This window comes from Podarcis vaucheri, assembly GCF_965113315.1.
Source record: "Podarcis vaucheri genome assembly, chromosome: 2".
Lineage (NCBI taxonomy): Eukaryota > Metazoa > Chordata > Lepidosauria > Squamata > Lacertidae > Podarcis > Podarcis vaucheri.
The window spans coordinates 107,074,249-107,092,646 of record NC_138760.1 but is presented as its reverse complement, the minus strand read 5'-3'; the positions used below and the strand labels follow the sequence as shown (position 1 = coordinate 107,092,646).

The 18,398-nt window shown below is 44.9% G+C and overlaps 1 protein-coding gene across 1 annotated transcript in view; it reads left to right on the top strand.

Annotated features, from left to right (window-relative positions):
- Window positions 1–6,885: 6,885 nt before the first annotated feature.
- Window positions 6,886–18,398, top strand: part of SYNPR (synaptoporin) — a 160,645-nt gene continuing 149,132 nt past the window's right edge. Inside the window, exons 1-2 of the mRNA XM_082210619.1 lie at window positions 6,886–7,417; window positions 7,553–7,618. Of these exons, the coding sequence (XP_082066745.1) occupies window positions 7,400–7,417; window positions 7,553–7,618 (84 nt within the window). The 5' untranslated portion in view covers window positions 6,886–7,399. The remainder of the gene's footprint in view (window positions 7,418–7,552; window positions 7,619–18,398) is intronic.

Genomic DNA, 18,398 nt, shown 5'->3' with positions numbered 1-18,398 from the left:
TACCATGTAGCGGAGATTCTCGATTCCAGGTGGAAGGGAGATCAAGTAGAGTATTTGGTAATGTGGGAAGGGGAGCCGGAGTCGGAAAACACCTGGGTTATGGCAGAGGATGTAGATGACGAGGTTTTAATAGAAACTTTTCATCAGAGGTTCCCACGTAAACCTCAGCCAGTGGCGAGGTTCCGGAGGGAATACTTTGCCACCACCGACGAAGAAGAAGAGTTGGAGGGGTTCCCTGATTCCGAGAAGGAGGAGGATTCAGCGAGCCGGAACGAAGACCGATGGAGGGAAATGTTCGAGACGTCTGAAGATGAAGAGGATTCTTTTCGGGGTTTTATCTCCTCACCGCCCAGAGGAGAGAGAATGGGCGGGGGGGAAGGGGGCCCTGGAGGGGAGGTGGATGTCAGGGAACTGCCATCAGAGGAAAGGGAGGTGGAAGGGCTCACAGAGGCTGGCAGGGAGTCAGCAGCGAAAGCAGGGACCAGCAGGGGGAGAGAGGGGTCTCTGGAGGAGGGTCTCATGAATGCGGAGAGAGACGCAGCAGCTAAAGCAGGAACTAGCAGGGAAGAGGGAGGGATCAGAGACACGTCCAGCGAGAACAGCGGGGAGGTGTCAGAAGCTCCCATAGGGAGACCCATGCTTCGCAGGAAGCTGCCACGTCGTGAGTCCAGAAGACGCGTTTCTGTTAAGGAGCTTCTTTGCTGGAAGCGCTTCCGCAGACAGCCACTGTCGGAATCTACGAGTGACTAGGGCAGACATGTTTGAGGAGCTCTGTCACACACAGAGGTTTGTGGAGTTGCACAAACTCTGAGGGACCACGCTTTTACGCACAAGCAGCTAATCATCCCGTCACAAATGCATTTTCATGTTTCTTTAGTCTTGTTTTAATCTGTGTAGGCTACCTTGATTTTTTTTAAAATAGAAATTGGGCGCACATTTGTTTTTTTTTAATGCTGCTTTGCTCCACTCAGGACTAAATGATCTGCCTCTCTCTCTCCTTGTGGTTCTATGAAAATATTGTGTGTACACTATTGTGTGTTCACTATTCACTATTCACAACATTTGAGGAGAACCATCCAAACTGCCCTTCCTGGAGTCTGGACAGAGATGTCCCTTCATCTAGCTCTGCTGCCTAAACTGGCTTCCCAGTGGATACTGCTGACACTTTGCTTTTGCAAAGCATTCCCTTCCACCCACTGAACATGTGATGGAGAGAAAGTGCTGCAGCAGCACCCCTGCTGGAAGCAGCCATGAGAAGAACCTGAAATGGAACCTTCTGGAGGTGGCCAGTTCCACCAGGATTGTGTGGCAGTATCATGCTACATCTAGGCCTCATCTCCATGCCAGCTCCAGGTTGGCCCAGCAATTGTCCTCACCCCCCACCTTCTCCCCCAGCTGTCATGTGTAGCTGTGCTGAGGATGCAGCTGCTCCCCAAAGCCCTGCAGATCTGCAGCTGGAGCTTGTTGTGCCCCCTAAAACAAACTGGCCAGTGCAATGCCATGGTTGATGGCTGGTACTCTCTGGTACTGGCAACTACGTGCTGTTTACATGCAAGGTTCTCTGAGCAGCAAGGAATGCAGACATTTAAAGACAACAACAACCATGAAAACTATATCCATTTACCCAGAGATCAACAAGGCAAGAAAGCGAAAGTGCTATGAACACTACAACGGAAATTACAATTACTATAGAAATGATAAAAGCTTATGATAGTGGCTGTGAATAAAGGAACTTTGGCAATCATTCCATGTGCCCAAGGAGATATTTGTCCTTGTCCTTCTTGAGCAGCAGCCTCTACAGACCACATGGAAAACCAGTTTGGGGATGGAGGGTGCTTTCAAAATCAGGTTTTGCGATATGGCATGGATAAACACCTTTTTGTGCATCCCGGAGACCCTTGTTTACTTACCCATGCTCATCTTTTTACCCACCATTCTATCTGACAACAGGCCTCCGAGGAGCTGCTGTGAGAGTTCCTTCTTTTCCCATGTTTATCAATGTATACGAAGAGAGTAAAAAGAGTCACAGCAACACACTGCTGGTTCCACTGAAACGCTCAGGGGCTGATGCAGTACAGTCTTCAAGATACAGTGCCAAACTGCTTCTAACTCAACCAGTTCTGGCTTGGCGGTCACTTTTGGATTTTATTTATATGTTGCCCTCTTTTGTGACACACCCTTAAAACATTTTAAAGCACTCTGCAATTTAGAGCACTTTAAAAGGTACTGTGAAATCCGCCCCCTCCCACTGAGATAAGAAAAAAATTGCCATTTTGTTCTCAAGAAGCAAAAAAAAGCTGGTGGCTGGAAAGCCTTTTCTTCCTGCTTTGAAAAGAACTGTGTGAGGCAGGAAAATGTGCACATTTTCAACAACAGAAACTGGCCCACAAAAAGTAATGTCTCAGCACCGTCCCCATGATTAGCAGTTATCACAAAACCTCGTGGTTGTTCAGCCTGGAAGCCCAAATGCCAACATTTTTAACCAGGGACCCTTCAAATCTTGAGTAAACTCTTTAAAGCTAACTGTATATAGTAGACTCTTCATGACTCCTTTCTAGGCATCACATTTTTTGACTATATACAGAATACATATGCTGTTTTCAGAGAGCTTAACTGGCCAGTCTCATCCATCAATATAGAGAGCTCAGAATCAAGAAGAAGCAGAGCAAGAAGAAGAAGGAGGAGGAGGAGAAGGAGGAGTTTGGATTTGATATCCCACTTTATCACTCCCCTTCAGGAGTCTCAAAGCGGCTAACATTCTCCCTTCCCTTCCTCCCCCACAACAAACACTCTGTGAGGTGAGTGGGGTTGAGAGACTTCAGAGAAGTGTGACTGGCCCAAGGTCACCCAGCAGCTGCATGTGGAGAAGCGGAGATGCGAACCCAGTTCATCAGATTACTAGTCTACTACTCTTAACCACTACCCCACACTGGCTCTCAAGCAGTGGATGGAGAGCCAGGATCGGCTGACCACCTGTAGGCAATTCTTCTGGCATAGCAAGCCATGTCTGTTTATAAAGCATAAGAACCGCAAGAGTCCGTTACAAGGTGTTAGGTGGCTTTCCTCAGCAACAAGTGTCTCTAATCTATATAGTCCCATCTCAATAAACAAAACAGTTCCTTTAGAGAGGAGCTGGGAAGAGCAGGGGGTGGGACCCCATTCACAATGGTTCAGGGTAGGGTATGGGACAGCCTGGGTAAGGGGCACATGGCACAGGCTAGTGACTGTGCTGTGTGCTAGCCCCTCCTCCAACCTGGGGAATTGTGGTTGTCTTTTATCAGCCAGGTGTTTTATCAGCCAGGGTCTGTGGCTGCTGTGGCTGAATGCCAGGTTGGCTCTGAGTAAGATCTCTCTCATCTGCTGATTGTGGATGAGGAGGCCGATTTGGTCTGCATCACCGAGACCTGGATGGGTGAGCAGGGTGGAGTTGGTCTCACCCAGCTGTGTCCACCTGGGTACTTGGTGCAGTATCAGGACAGACTTGAGAGTCAGAGAGTTGCTGTGGTCTACAGAAATTCCTCCCCTCTGTAATATGACAACGTTTACCGATGTAGTATAAAAATGTTAACAAATAAATAAAATGCAAATTAAAAAGAAAAAAGAAATTCCTTCCCCTCTCTCTACGATCTCTGTCCAGTTGTTGAGGGGGCAGGGGAATCTAGTGTGTATATTCCCTTCACAAAGCTAATTTGCATAGTGAACAGCATTCAGAAGCAATATAGCTGTTTTTCATATTTTGGTTTCAACAGGAAAGTTCCATTAATTCCAACAAGAGATATCTGAGCATGCTTTGGTACACTTAAATTCAGCTTGCCTCTTACCTGATCTATTCCCCTTCATTGCAATAATGAAGAAATGGAATCAACTGTCACAAGCTCTTTTTAAATGCAGTTTTTATTAAGGGGCTAGAGAAGCCTCCCATTACACAGTCCTTCCTGGGGTGATCTTTAGAGATTCTGCTGGTTATCTTATTTGGAGGGCTTAATTTTTTTAAATAACTAAGTTGCAACATTTCTAAATATTGCAATTTCCTTTAACTCGTGGACTTAGCTCATGGTGAAAGGCCATAGATCAGCAGTAGAGTATTTTCTTTCCATGCAGAAGGTTCCAGGTTCAGTTCCTGGCATCTCTGGGGAAAGCTGAGAGTGTCCTGTCTGAAACTTTGATAGCTGCTGCCGGAGTAGACCGGGCTGAACTAGATGGACCAATGGCCTTGACTCAGCGTGAGAGAGTGTCCTATAGCCCTATGGTGAAAATGAGACAATTATTTCAACACATAAATCTATTGGTCTGATCCTGTGTGTTACATATTCAAGCTAGCTTTTAAAACAGATGCAAATGTGGAAAATCAGCTTTCCATTCTTTGCTTTTAAAAAAGAATGAAGTGAGAATCAATAAATAGTCATATACAGTAGTATTTCTGTTTTAGATCATGGCAAAAGTGTTGCACAGGTTTTTCCCCAATAACTACTTCAATCCTTCAGGATAGAAACAGCTGACCAGACTACTCTTACCTCTAAAAAGCAGGCAATGAGGAGGCCCAAGCATCACACTGAGTGCATTCATTCCATAATCTGGGTGCCACAATCAAAATGATCTTCTCTCTTGTTCTCACCACCAACACCTCTGTCAGTGGTGGTGGACCATGAGAAAGGGCCTCAGAAACTACACAAAGTTCTTGAACAGGGTTAATCTAAGAGGGGCTATTTCTGAAATACCACAGCCCACTTCTGGCAGGTTGGCTAACCTGTGGCCCTGCAGAAGTTGCTGGATTCGAACTCCTTTCAGCCCTAGCCACCATGTCATAAGGTCAGGGAACTGTAGTCCAACAACATCTGGAGATGTTTAGGGATTTCAAAACCAAAGCTAATGAAGTAAATGCTTAAGGAAAGTTAAGTGTCAATATTCTGAGGCAGAACAGGTAATTTCATAAGTTAATGCAGTTTGTAATCAGTTTGTAATAGGAAATTCGAATCGAGTAAAGTGCAAATACAAATGTAGATATGGGGCAGAATCTAAAACAGGGACTGGAAATATTTAAATGATCATGTATTCTATCTTACGTGAATAAGCTTTTCTTCAGAGCTTTAGCGCTCTCTTCCTTTCTTCTGTTTTCAAGGTTTGGTTCTCTTTTAAGAATTAAAAGTTTTCCAAATTGCAAATTTGTGTTTCCCATACAGTGGTACCTCGGGTTAAGTACTTAATTCGTTCCGGAGGTCCATACTTAACCTGAAACTGTTCTTAACCTGAAGCACCACTTTAGCTAATGGGGCCTCCTGCTGCTGCCACGCCGCCGGAGCACAATTTCTCATCCTGAAGCAAAATTCTTAACCTGAAGCACTATTTCCGGGTTAGTGGAGTCTGTAACCTGAAGTGTATGCAACCCGAGGTACCACTGTATTTTTAAAAAGTCTCATAAACATTGAGGTAGCAAAGATCAAGAAAGAAGGGGTGGGAGGATAGCTGTAGAAACAGAGGGATCAAGCAGAGTCATGGGGGGGGGCAGGGTTTAAAATGCCGAAACTCTTCCATTACATGTATTTGCATTTTTATGACACCCAGAGCTTTACGTACACTCCTCTGGGTTCTGTTTTTCTTCCTTGGGGTGGAGGAATAATGTCAGGAATTCCACTCTGTTGCTCCTCAGAAATGTGCCCCATCGAGAAGAGAGGCAGAGGCCTCACAGGAACCTCTCGTTTAGATTTGCTTGAGGGGTAGAATAGCAGCCTCCTGCTTGCACCCCAGAGGAAGAATCCATTCGGGATTCAAGTGGCACACTTCCCAATGGTGTGTTCTAAATGAATACACTCAAGAATGTCCCCTCGGTGCTTGAAGAAAGGCAGCAGCCAAGCTGAAGTGTTCAAAACAGCGCTGCATTTCAAGAGATGTGTGATGTTCCGGGATGTTTTATCTCGATATTGTGAGGAACGCTGTAAAAAACAACAACAGTGACTCTTTAACGAGGTTTTAGTTTCCATAAAGAGGAGCACATAATTAGAGGACCTTTAAGGCTCTAATTGGTGTGCTGCCAAAGAAGCATGCCATTGCCCAACACCTGTAAGTCACACTGTGCTAATCCTCATGCTGATCTCTGCCAGTCCAAAGAGCAGCACATCATGGCAGCCATAAAACCCTCAGACGACTTGGCTGTAGTTCTCTCTTTGGCTTGCTTTCTACCCACTTCCTTATGCAGCCTAGTCCTCTGCACGTCAGCTTCCAGGGAAGCAAATCCCATTGGTGATCAATGAATGGCGCCGGCTCCTAGATTAAGGAGACAACCCCATTTACCCAGGTGCAAGCCCAGCTGAATTCAGTAAGACCTGCTTCTCATGGTAGGCATGGTTAGGGTTGCACTGTCCATTTGCTGAGGATGTGTACAAACCTAGCGCATACATGCTGGAAAGAAATCTAATTTAGCTTAACTGAGAGAAAAATACTGCATACATGGTGTAGTAAACAAGTATTATCTGCATCCACTGCTCCCTCTATTGCTTTCCCCATTGCTTGTTTCAGACTGTAAACTCCTTGGAGGCAGGGGTTTATTTTTGCTTATGCCACTTGCACTCACGGACTGTGCTGTCACCCCTACTGGGACTTACTCCCAAGTAAGAAGGGAAGGGCCATAGCTTAGTGGTAGAGGGTCCGCCTTGCAAGCAAAAGGTCCCGGGTTCAATCCCAGGCCTCTCCAGGTAGCTGCTGCCAGTCAGTGTAGGCTTTACTGAGCTAGACGGGCCAGTGCTCTGACTCGGTATAAGGCGGCTTCTAAGGAGACGTAGGATCGGGCTACGAGTCCCCCATCGCGCGGGAGAGGGAGGGCGCAGCTCTTCCCTCGGCGGGAAGACGCCGACTGAGGCGAGCGCGCCGCTATTCGCAGGGACGCTGCGCGGGGGAAAAAAACGCGCCGGAGTGGCAGCGCGTCCCCTCTCTTCAAAAAGTCCTCCTCCTGTTCTTATTTCTGCCTCCGCTTCGACATGCTGAGGAAGCGCGCCAGCACCGTCCAGAGGTTTGTGAGGGGAGAAGCGCTCTGCCCGTGAGAAGGCGAAGCGAGCGGCGGAAGCGTCCCCCTCCTCTCTCAAGCAGCGGCCCGGCCACCTCGCACTCGCTTCTTCAGGCGACTAGAGCGCGGCAGAGCGGCGAGCCGGGGCAGCCCACCCCACCTCCTCCTCCTTCTCCTCTCCTTCCCTCCGCCCAGCGCGCTCGGCTCGGGCGTGGATGTTCGCTGGGAGCTCAGCTCTTCTGGGTTTTTGCCCCCCGCCCGCCTCGCTCGCTCCAACCCGGGCTCCTCGGCTGCCTTGCTCGGCGCGGGCAAGCCGCCTAGAGCCTCTCCAGGGCGCTCCTTGCACCTGGACGCCGCCTCCTCCGGGGAAGCTGAAGTTTGCGCGCCAAAAGCCGGGCAGGGATGGAACCCGTTAACCAGGTAAGGGCGCCTGAGGGAGGGAGGGAGGGAGGCAGGGGAAAGCGCGCGCGCTGGGAGGCTTCGCCGCGGGGGTTGGCATCCCTACCCTGCCCTGACTCTGCCCTCACTGGCTTTTCTCCCCCCCCCCCCCACTAGCTCGCCTCCAAGGGAACCTTCCGGGCGCTGAAGGAGCCCCTGGCTTTCCTGAGGGTGCTGGAGTGGGTAAGTCGGACTGCCAGCTGGAAGAGGGCGAGCGAGCGAGCGGAAGGGGTGGTGTTTGGGCTTGTGTGGGGCTGGATATCTGTGAGTGAGGGGTGCCTGGGTCGGTTGGGGGGAAGCTGTGCCTGGCGTTGAAGGGAATGGCTAGACTCCCCTTGGTCTCAAGACAGTGGTTTCGGTGACTTCTTGACCCTCTGCTGATTAGGGGAAGGGTGTCCCTTTTTTGGGGGGGGGGGAACTTGCAAATCCAAACCCCTCTGGATCTCCACCAACTGCTTTTCCTTTCGAGGGTGGGAGCAGGAAAACCCAGCTCCAGGTTTTTCTTCCCCTTCTGAGGTAGGAGGAAGAGTGCATTTTTTATTTTATTTTTAAGAGGGCTCTGGCATTCAAGTCCACCTAGAAAGGTTGCTAAGTGCTTGGTTTTCTATTTAGGGAATAATAGCCCTCTCTGTTTTGCATTCACTTCTTCTGGCGTGATGAAACAGGTGTGTTTCCTCCTCCTCCTCCTCCCCTTCCTCCCAACCCCCTTCAAGGTTCTGGTGAAGCCTGGCTAGGATTGTAAGTCCCTTGAGGAGGAAGAAGTAGGGTGAAGAATTGGATTTGGGGTTAAGTGCGGGGAGGTGGAGAAAGACACAGTCTTGCTGCCTTTCCTTCCCCAAGATAGGAAATTGGGGAGGGAGATAGGGCAGTGAGAGTTTCCCAAAGTGTAAACACAGGATGGAGTAGAGGCACATGTTCCTCCTAGCAACTTGCTGGGGAAAGGAAAGAGGATGGGGGAAAATAAGGGCAGGCAAAATGGTTCAAAAGCTTCTCTCTATCCCTGTTATTCAGTATCTACTGCCCCTTTCTAAGAAGCCTATTTGGCCTCCCCACAAAAACCCTTGAGAAGGCCTGGCTTCTCCTTCCCCGCTTTTTGAGCCAGCCCAGGTGAATGGTATTTTAGATCCCAGCCCCCTCCACCTCCCCAAACTCAAATTTGTTTGCTTTGTGCCTGGCTTCCTTTGGCTTCATCCACTCTGCTCATTTAAGTGCAAAACGAAAGAACTGACGATATTTCCCCCTCCTTTCTATCAAACATTTCTCCCCCCCCACCCCCTCTAGTTGTTATGCATTTAGCAAACTAGTCTCTGGGCTTGAGCAGTAAATTGAGGCAGATAATTGGTTAGCGGAATAATGTCAGTGTTTGTTTCTCTGATCCTTATTCGGAGTGAAATCTGCAGGTCAAATGACATCCATTGCCAGTAGGTCTGAAGGAAGAGGAAGAACCCATCTGAACGGAAAGTTCAGAGCCTGTCGTGGAAGATTAATCACATCCCCTCTAATGTTGAATGGCTAGCAAATTATGTAATATATATATGAGTGTGTGGGGTGTGTGTTTTGATTCACACATATTATGAACTTGTACATTCGTCTGACGGTTAGTACACACATCTGATGTTTGCGTTGAGATACACAAGCCCTTTGAAGAAGCATTTTTTGTGTGATTCTTTTCTTCTCTGTGAGTCCAATGTTAAGTATGCTTGCATATGCACGTATGCCCATATTTCCCCATAAGTTTTCCCTAGCCAAGTAGTTTGCTTTACACATGGTTGTGTGAAACTTAGAATAGTTTTATATCTAACTCTTTCCTACAGAAATGTGTAAACAATGAGGGGAGTGCTGCCAATCTATTATTATTCCCCACCCCATTGCTTCTTGTGCATAAATTCATTTTATGTTTCTGGAATGCATAAGAAAGCTTTTAATAAAAAGTTTTAGCTGCTAATTAAATGCTCTGTAGGAACAGTCTTAACTGCTAAATGAAGTGTGCCATAGAAACAGTTCATCAGTTGATGGGAATGCCTGTTGGGCATGAATTATATGCTTTGAGCCTACCTTTTCTACACGGAAATGCTGTTTGAAGGAAATGTATGTTGCTGGGCTAAATACTTGCAGTTTGTATCTTTGCCTGTGAATACTGTATTTTAATAGTTATTACAGTATCTCTATTTCAAGGATGGGGCAGAAGCTGAAAGGATGAAGTCATATGGCCTATCCAAAGTCTGAAGAACACCCAAAACAGAGCAAAAACAACAATAACAATAACAACAACAACAACAACAACTCAGGGAGCAGGGAATCTAGCTGGTGGTGAAGGCTTGCTTCAGAAAACCAGTTGTTGGTGTAGAAAACTAGCTAGGCTAGAAAATTCTGCATACTTTGGTTCCAAACAGTGTTGCAACTGGAGCCTAATGATGATGATGTGCTTGTTTCGTGCATCTTGTCATCCAGCTAGACAATCACAGTGAAATACATTGAAGGACAAGTTAGGCATGGAAATGGAGCTTTTGCTTTCTGCCCATAATTTAATTGTGTTGCTATATCATGTGTCTGCCTGTCTGTCTCTGCAGCACATGTGGTTGGATCTGTGTTTATTTTATAGCAAACCATGATACATTAGGTCACCTATGTCTGCTGAAGATTTTTGGATTATGTATATGGAATTTCACATTATCTAGGCAGGGTAGAAATAATCTAGTTGTGACTATCTATGATTGTCTTAGAGTCAGTTAGAAGAAGCTTGATGCTTTCTGTCATATGACCAGTATATCATTTTGTTTTATACGAAAGCCACAATATCTATGTGCCATTGTTTATGCATACCATCTTCTGTGCTTCCTGAACTCTGCAATGAAACTTGAACTGGGGCCTTTTAAGGGAAGGGTGAGGCATTGTGGCAGGATGGAAGAGACTACGCAGACTTTGAAGAGAAAGTGCTTCTCCTTTCCCCACCCCCTCCTGCCCACCTCAAGATTCTTCTGTTGCCTCCCTTTTTTCAGCCAAGTCAAAGCAGAAATGTATGGAGCATTCAAAGGAAGATACAAAGAATGCTATCCAGAGACTGCTATCAGCTTAATACGAGGATTGCACCACGTACACTTCCTTCTGCCAACTCAAACCTACAGATCTCTTGAGCTTTGAGCCAGAGGTGTAAAACACTTCAGGGACTGGACAGCATGACTCCATGAGGGTGCTTATGGGGTGGATTGCTGACCCACAAAGAGCTTGGCTTAAGGAATCGTAGAACTGTAGAGTTGGACGAGACACCAATGCAAGAAGGCAGCAGCAGTCAGGGCTTTATGGTGCTATGGATTTTGACTCTTTAGTCTTTTCAGCCACATTAGTTTTAGAGGAGCTTTCTACAATTAATAGCATCATTGGCATCAAGTATCCATCAAGAATCACAGAGTTGTTCAGACTTGTGTAGGCTGACTATATAGCTTGACTCTCACCCGATAGTCTGTCCCCTTGGACAGATTTTGATATTATGAAAAATTCTTCAAAATTATGACTTTTAGGTAGGAAAGCGAAACATTATAATTCATTTTTCTTCCAAACTGATATGTTGCTGATTTCCTAGAGCAGTTTATGATAAAGCTACTAAAGCACAGTGTTTTCTGTTTTCTTAAATGCCCTTTTTATTGACTAATTTTCTAGTGATAACCAGCCAGTGACAAAACTCAGCTTGATTCAGCCTCAAACCTAGTTCCAAAGATGTAACCACATTATTCTCCTGGCAAAAGAAAAGGAAAAAACCCCAAAGAGTTTTGTGGCATCTTCTTGTTTTGTTTCCCCCCAGCATCTCACATCCATATTTGGATATATGCCTCTTCAAGTTCTCTCCATTGCTTTCTGCTGTTTGCTCCTTGCATCCACATAAGCCTTGCTGTTAGTTTCAGATCATCCGCCTGTGGTTCCGCCTTGGTCTTTTGAAATTGTAGGCTCTCCATGCTAACCCTGCTTTAGTCCATTGGCCTAAATTGCCCCTTGTAACATGTCCTGCCTTATGTCCAACTTCAACTTCATGGCCTTCACCACTCCATCCATAACTTCTGGTCTCTGTCATATCCCGTTACTAGCTTTTCTGTCTTTTATATTCCTGACATTGAACATTCCATGGTACATTGTGTTATTCTTAAGCTGTTCATGTTTCTCTGTGTCATGGTCCAAGTCTTCTCTCCAAAACACATCACATGCAATACATTATTTTAGTCTTGGCTGTGGGTTAAACCACAGAGCCTAGGGCTTGCCAATCAGAAGGTCAGCAGTTCGAATCCCCGTGATGGGGTGAGCTCACGTTGCTCGGTCCCTGCTGCTGCCAACCTAGCAGTTCGAAAGCATGTCAAAGTGCAAGTAGATAAATAGATACCGCTCCAGCAGGAAGGTAAACGCGTTTCCGTGCGCTGCTCTGGTTCGCCAGAAGTGGCTTAGTCATGCTGACCACATGACCCGGAAGCTGTACGCCGGCTCCCTCAGCCAATAAAGCGAGATGAGCGCTGCAACCCCAGAGTCGGTCACAACTGGACCTAATGGTCAGGGGTACCTTTACCTTTAGGTTCATCTTCAGTCCTACCTTTTTTGATACTTCATTTAGTTCTTCCAACATTTTTTTTATAGTTCTTGTTGACCTTTGGCTATTGCAACTATATCTTCTGCGTATCATAGACAATTTAGATCTCTTCCATTGATGTTGATTCCATTCTGGCCTCTTAAAGGCTAACAAATATCTTATGCCTTTTGTGGATCAGTTTACCCCATAAAATGCAGGAATTGCTATGAGTTGCAGGTATACATATTGTATACCTGAATATATACCAACCAACACGGGATAACGCTTCATGCATCTGATAAACTGGACTGTAATCCATGAAAGCTTATGCTATAATAAATTTGTAAATAAATAAATAAATACAATTGTGCATCTTTAAAGTTCCATAGGACTCATTATCACTTTTGCAGCAAACCTAAACACACTGGCCAGTGTGTGTATTCCTCTAAACATAGTGGAACTAAAAAAAGGAAACACTTAGGGTCACACAATCATCCTTGCCACATAATAGGTTTAAAATCTCACATCTCCTTTTCTTGCACTTAATGCTCCATATGAGGTGTCATTTAAAACTTAAAATAGGAAACAGCAACCTTCTGCTCATTTTGTTTTTGTTGTGGCAAATTCTACACCAGTTTGCATCCATTGACACATATGCTCAGAACAGTCCAATTATGCCCCCTTAATTGCCAGATTTACAGCTGTTTCCTTTCGAGTGTTTAATGGCATGCAATATGACCAGTTTCTCTCCCTCTTAAAATAAATAAAGTGCTGATTGCAATGGAATCAATCTGTTTTTAACTACTCTTACTAATAGTGGTGTGTTCTTGGCTGATGCTACTATGCAAAGATTTGAAGTGTTTGTTCACTGTTTTTCATGCGAGGAGACTTGATACTGGAGTGTCTAATAAAGTTCTCAGTTTTGACATCTTTTCAATAGTATGTTGAGCTACAGTACTGTTTCCTGCAATGTCTCAAGAAGGCCCGCATCTCAAAACAATTCCGTTACTACAAGGGGAAGCCCACATGGTGCTTTCCTTATGTTTGTTGGACTCCAACTCCCATCATCCCTGACCATTAGCCATACTGGCTGAGGCTGATGGGAGTTGGAGTCCATCAAATATCCGGAAGTAGCTAGGATGGCTACCCTTGAGTTACTGTGCTGCAAACAATGTATCTCGCTGCCAGCAGCAAGGTGTAAACCCTGAAGTGATCTCACATATTCATAATGTTTGAATATTCATTCTTTGGCGACCAGAGTGGTGTCATGATGGTTTGAGTTTGACTATTTCAATAAATTGTGTTAAGCTTTTTATAGCATTGTGTTTTAACTGTTGTAACCCTCCCTGGCACTTTTATATGAATGACAGGTAATAAAACAACAGCAGCAACAAGTAAGAGGAGCATTATTCACAGACTCTGTTCTTGTGGTTCAGGAAGTTCTATCTCTTTCCTCCCTTTACATCCACAGCTGTACCCAGCTGCCCCAAGCAGCCTATTCAGGGGCCCTGGATAAGGCTGACCCAACTCGGAGACCACTCAACCTGGATTGTCATGGGAATAACTACACAAGTGGTAACATTTACATGGAAAGGGAGGATGACTCTTGATAGATTACCTAATTTATGAATGGTCAGTGCAATCACTTCAAAGTGTCCCTTTCTCTCAGATGGAATTCATAAGGTTTTGTGCTTAAAGACCTCCAAAGAAGAAGACTCCACCACACTCCTTGGCAGCAAATTCCACTGTCGAACAGCTCTTACTGTCAGGAAGTTCTTCCTAATGTTTAGGTGGAATCTTCTTTCTTGTAGTTTGGATCCATTGCTCCGTGTCCGCTTCTCTGGAGCAGCAGAAAACAACCTTTCTCCCTCCTCTATGTGACATCCTTTTATATATTTGAACATGGCTATCATATCACCCCTTAACCTCCTCTTCTCCAGGCTAAACATGCCCAGCTCCCTTAGCCGTTCCTCATAAGGCATCGTTTCCAGGCCTTTGACCATTTTGGTTGCCCTCCTCTGGACACATTCCAGTTTTTCAGTGTCCTTCTTGAACTGCGGTGCCCAGAACTGGACACAGTACTCCAGGTGAGGTCTGACCAGAGCAGAATACAGTGGCACTATTACTTCCCTTGATCTAGATGCTATACTCCTATTGATGCAGCCCAGAATTGCATTGGCTTTTTTAGCTGCCGCGTCACACTGTTGGCTCATGTCAAGTTTGTGGTCAACTAAGATTCCTAGATCCTTTTCACATGTACTGCTCTCAAGCCAGGTGTCACCCATCTTGTATTTGTGCCTCTCATTTTTTTTGCCCAAGTGCAATACTTTACATTTCTCCCTGTTAAAATTCATCTTGTTTGTTTTGGCCCAGTTCTCTAATCTGTCAAGGTCGTTTTGAAGTGTGATCCTGTCCTCTGGGGTGTTAGCCACCCCTCCCAGTTTGGTGTCACCTGCAAATTTGATCAGGATGCCCTTGAGTCCATCATCCAAGTCGTTGACAAAGATGTTTACAGTATTCAATGATGGTGGCAAAGAAGTTACTGTTTTCTATCACCATCGCATCTGTTCAGTGCTGTGCAGTGGAATTCCCCCATGTGATGAGGGACTTAATTGAAATCAGTCTGGCCAGAGAGAATCTCTGAGTTCCGGCACCTCTTTGTTCCATTACGGCAGCTCTGTAGAGTGGGGGGAATCACTGAATTCTTCTGAGTTAAACAGCTATCACCTGATCCAACACATTTTGGGTTGGGGGGAGCAAGGGGAGTGTGTGGGTGGTGGTGGCACAGCTCCAGAGATTCTTGGATGGAATTGATTGGATGGAATTGATGAGATTCTTTCTCATCTGGCCTTTGGACTAGTTTGGGGACTGAAACTGCCTTTGTTGACCCACTGGATGACTTGAAAGGGAGATTGTTGGTGTGTGTGACCCTCTTGGTTCTTCTTTTCAACTTCTCAGTGGCATTTGACAACAGTGAACAAGGTTCTTCTGGGTAACCTTATGGGGATGGGTATTAGGATTGTGGTATGGAACTGCCACCATTTATTCCTGACCACAAGGACACCTAGTGGCCTACAGGATTCTGTGTGGTTCCATCTTGTCTCCTATACTGTTTTACATCTATAGCATATCACTGGAAGAAGGCAGCAGAAGATTTAGGGGGTGGCTTCATCAATATGCTGATGATATCCAGCTCTATCTTTTTTTTTACACATATGATCCTAGGGAGAAAATGGAAACCCTGGACTATTGCTGGGGTATAACAAGCTAAAACTCAATTCAGAAAAGACAGAAGTACTTGGGGTGGATGGGCCTCCCAATTCAGGTTTAGGAGTGCAGCCTGCCTTGAATGTAGTTGCATTCCTTCTAAAAGTCCAAGCCTATAGTTTGGAGGTGCTCCTTGACATGGTGTTGCTGCTGAATGTGCAGGTTTTGAGAAGCATCTTTTCATGACTTCAACTGGTACATCACCTACAGTCTTACCTGATGAAAGGACCTTGCCATACTCACCCATGCCCAAGGTACCTCTAGGTTAGACTACTGTAATGCGTTCTAGATAGGGCTTCCCTTGAAAAAGATTTAAAAGCACCTGCCATTAGTGTAAAATGCTATTGCCAGGGTCTTGACTGGAATGAGGTGAGCATAACATATTATTCCATTTTCTTTGATCTTCTCTGTGTGCCAGCTTGTTTCCAGACTCAATTCAAGATCCTAGCTTTTACCTTTAAGTACCTAAATATCAAGGTGATGTTCCCTCTTCGCAGTAACACTCCAGTACACTCAGCGTGATATTTACAGTCTTTATTACATATATACAAAAGAACAGCTACAGTTCAAAATCATGCATCCGAACCTATCGAGTCAGATTCAGGGAGTGGCTTCTTTCGATTCCGGGGCCAACATAGTAGGCGTGGAAATCTCACGAGACGTCTATGATCTTTACGTTTCATTTCTCTCCTTGCCTGTGCTGATGTGAATGCTCCCCCCCTTTCTGAGTCTGAACTTCCTTCTCCCGGCGTTGGTGGGTTATAGGGCTCTTCACCATCTCTGACCCCCTGCTCCGCCTGACTACTCTCCGCCCCCTGTTTTGCTTCATGCCTCATTTCCCTGTCTTCCACTTCTGACAGTTCCTGCTCAGAACCCTCCCCTGCTACTGACGAAAAGAGTGGGAACCATAAGGTCTGCCTTCTTCCATTTGCTCTATTTATCATTTGAGGCCCTGACTTGCTCTCCTTAGCTGTCTGAGACCTACTGGATGGCAACAAGGAACAGGGTTTTGGTGTGTTCTTGGGGTGGCAACACCTATCCTATGGAACACCTTTCTGGTTGAGATGAGACTCTTAATCTCAGGGTTGTGCATTTGAGCCCCACATTGGACAAAAGATTCCTGTGTTACAGGGCATTGGACTAGATGATCCTTGTGGTCCCTTCCAGCTTTACGGTTCTGTGATTCTAGATTCACCAAAACCTGGTACTGTACTTTATGATTTTCAGCATTTGGTTAAAATGTAGCTGTTTAGAATGGACTTCAACTGAAGGACATTTCTCTCCTCATTATATTAGGGTTGTTTCTTTTTCTGTGCATTCAGTTGTGGTTTTTGAGGCTGCTTGGGAACAGATATGAGTTGTTTTGTGAATTTGGTTTCTATTGTTTGTATATTGCACTGTTTATGTAAGCCCCTTCAAGGGGTTCTTAAAAAAAAGTTTTAAAGATTGAACAAATAAATAAATACGAAATATATGCATGAGAAGACAAATGTTTTGAATGGGTCCTGGCTGTGTAAACAGAGTACACCATATGACATAGCAGTGATTATTTTCCCATCACATGAATCTCTGGTGGACAGTGGGACCAAAATTTAAAAAAAGAAATGTGACTCAGCCGGGTGTTGTTCAAGTCTGTGCTTGTGGTGTGGCTTTTTATCATGGTGCATGAACGTGCCCCAAAGCTGCTATAAGCCAAAGACACACAGAATTCACTTGTGTGCAAAGTAAGTGTAGCAGACAAGCAAGCTACACAGGTGTGGCAAAAGTTGGTAGCAGGACAATGAGACACACACCCCATTTCTGAAGCAAAGTGTGAGACCCCCACCTCATTATCTCATAGATTATTCATGCTGATTTACACAGTTGCCCTGACTAATAATAAGGACACTGGCACCAGGATTAGGAAGAGACATAGGATTTGGGGTAAACATGTGTTTTTTCCAGTAGCTATTGGTATTATTCCTTTTGAGTTTTTTGCTTGTAAAAGGATATACTCAGGGATTGTGAATTTCATTTGGTAAAGTGGAGTTTTGTTGCTTTTTAAAAAACTTTTATTTACAGTACAACCCTGTGAACTTTTACTTGGAAATAAGTGTGCATCAGCTGGGAGCCCTAGAAATGTGTTGTTTTCTTTAGAAGTTACTCTTTCTTCCTAAGCCTTGAAATATCAGTTTTACTAATTTTTAAATAGTTTATTTCCCCGCTCGAACAAAACCTGACTGGCTTGCAGCTTCTGTTTTGAATTGCTGTCTTGGTAGAAAACATTAAACAAACACAAAACAGGCAGAGGGCAGTTAGTGGATCAATCCTTGGTTTCCTTTCATCTGGAGAAAACATCTTTCCTTTTCAGTGTTGCTTTCGTTCTGTTCTTTCTGTTCCTCTCACCCTCCTTAACAGACATTTCACTTTATCTTGAGGCAGAAATTGCAAAACTCTTTAATGTACAGATAATGCTAGTGCACTGCATTTATCTCTCCATCTGTAGCTGGAATTTATTTTCAAGCCTTACCATGGCAGTCTTCAGATAATCAAAGCTGATAAGCCTCAATTTTCAACATACATCAGCATAAGTAATGGGAGAATGAGGGCAAAACAGTACTCTAGGAACACAAATGCTCTGTTTGGGTCAGTGTAAGTTGGAAAGAGCAAACATTCCAGACAACAAAAACAAAATTGGTTGGAGAAGATTCAGGGCTATATTTTTGTTGTATTCTGCAATTAAATGTATCACATCTAGGGCTGAGTATGTATTGAATGGGGAAGAGCATGTCCAGAAACTTTAGCTGGTCCAGAGTGGCACTCTGAGAGTGACTCAACATTTGGGTGGGACAGACAGAGGTCTAGGCCTGTTTTGTTTTCATTGAGTACATATTTGTTTTCAGACCAATTGGGGGGGGGCTAGCTTAATCCTAAATTATTTAATTTATTAGATATCTAAAGGACCATTTAATCACATGTATGCAGTCTTGTAGATGCAGGTCAACATCAGAATTCCTTGTGCCTCTGCATCACCAGTGAGTTTAGCAGGTTGGCACTTAGAGGCATGAACTTCTTAGCTGTATCCCTTCATCAACATCTATTTCATCAATGTTTTTATTTCACTGTATTGCCAGTACATGGCTATTTCTAGAGGGTCTATGGGGACTG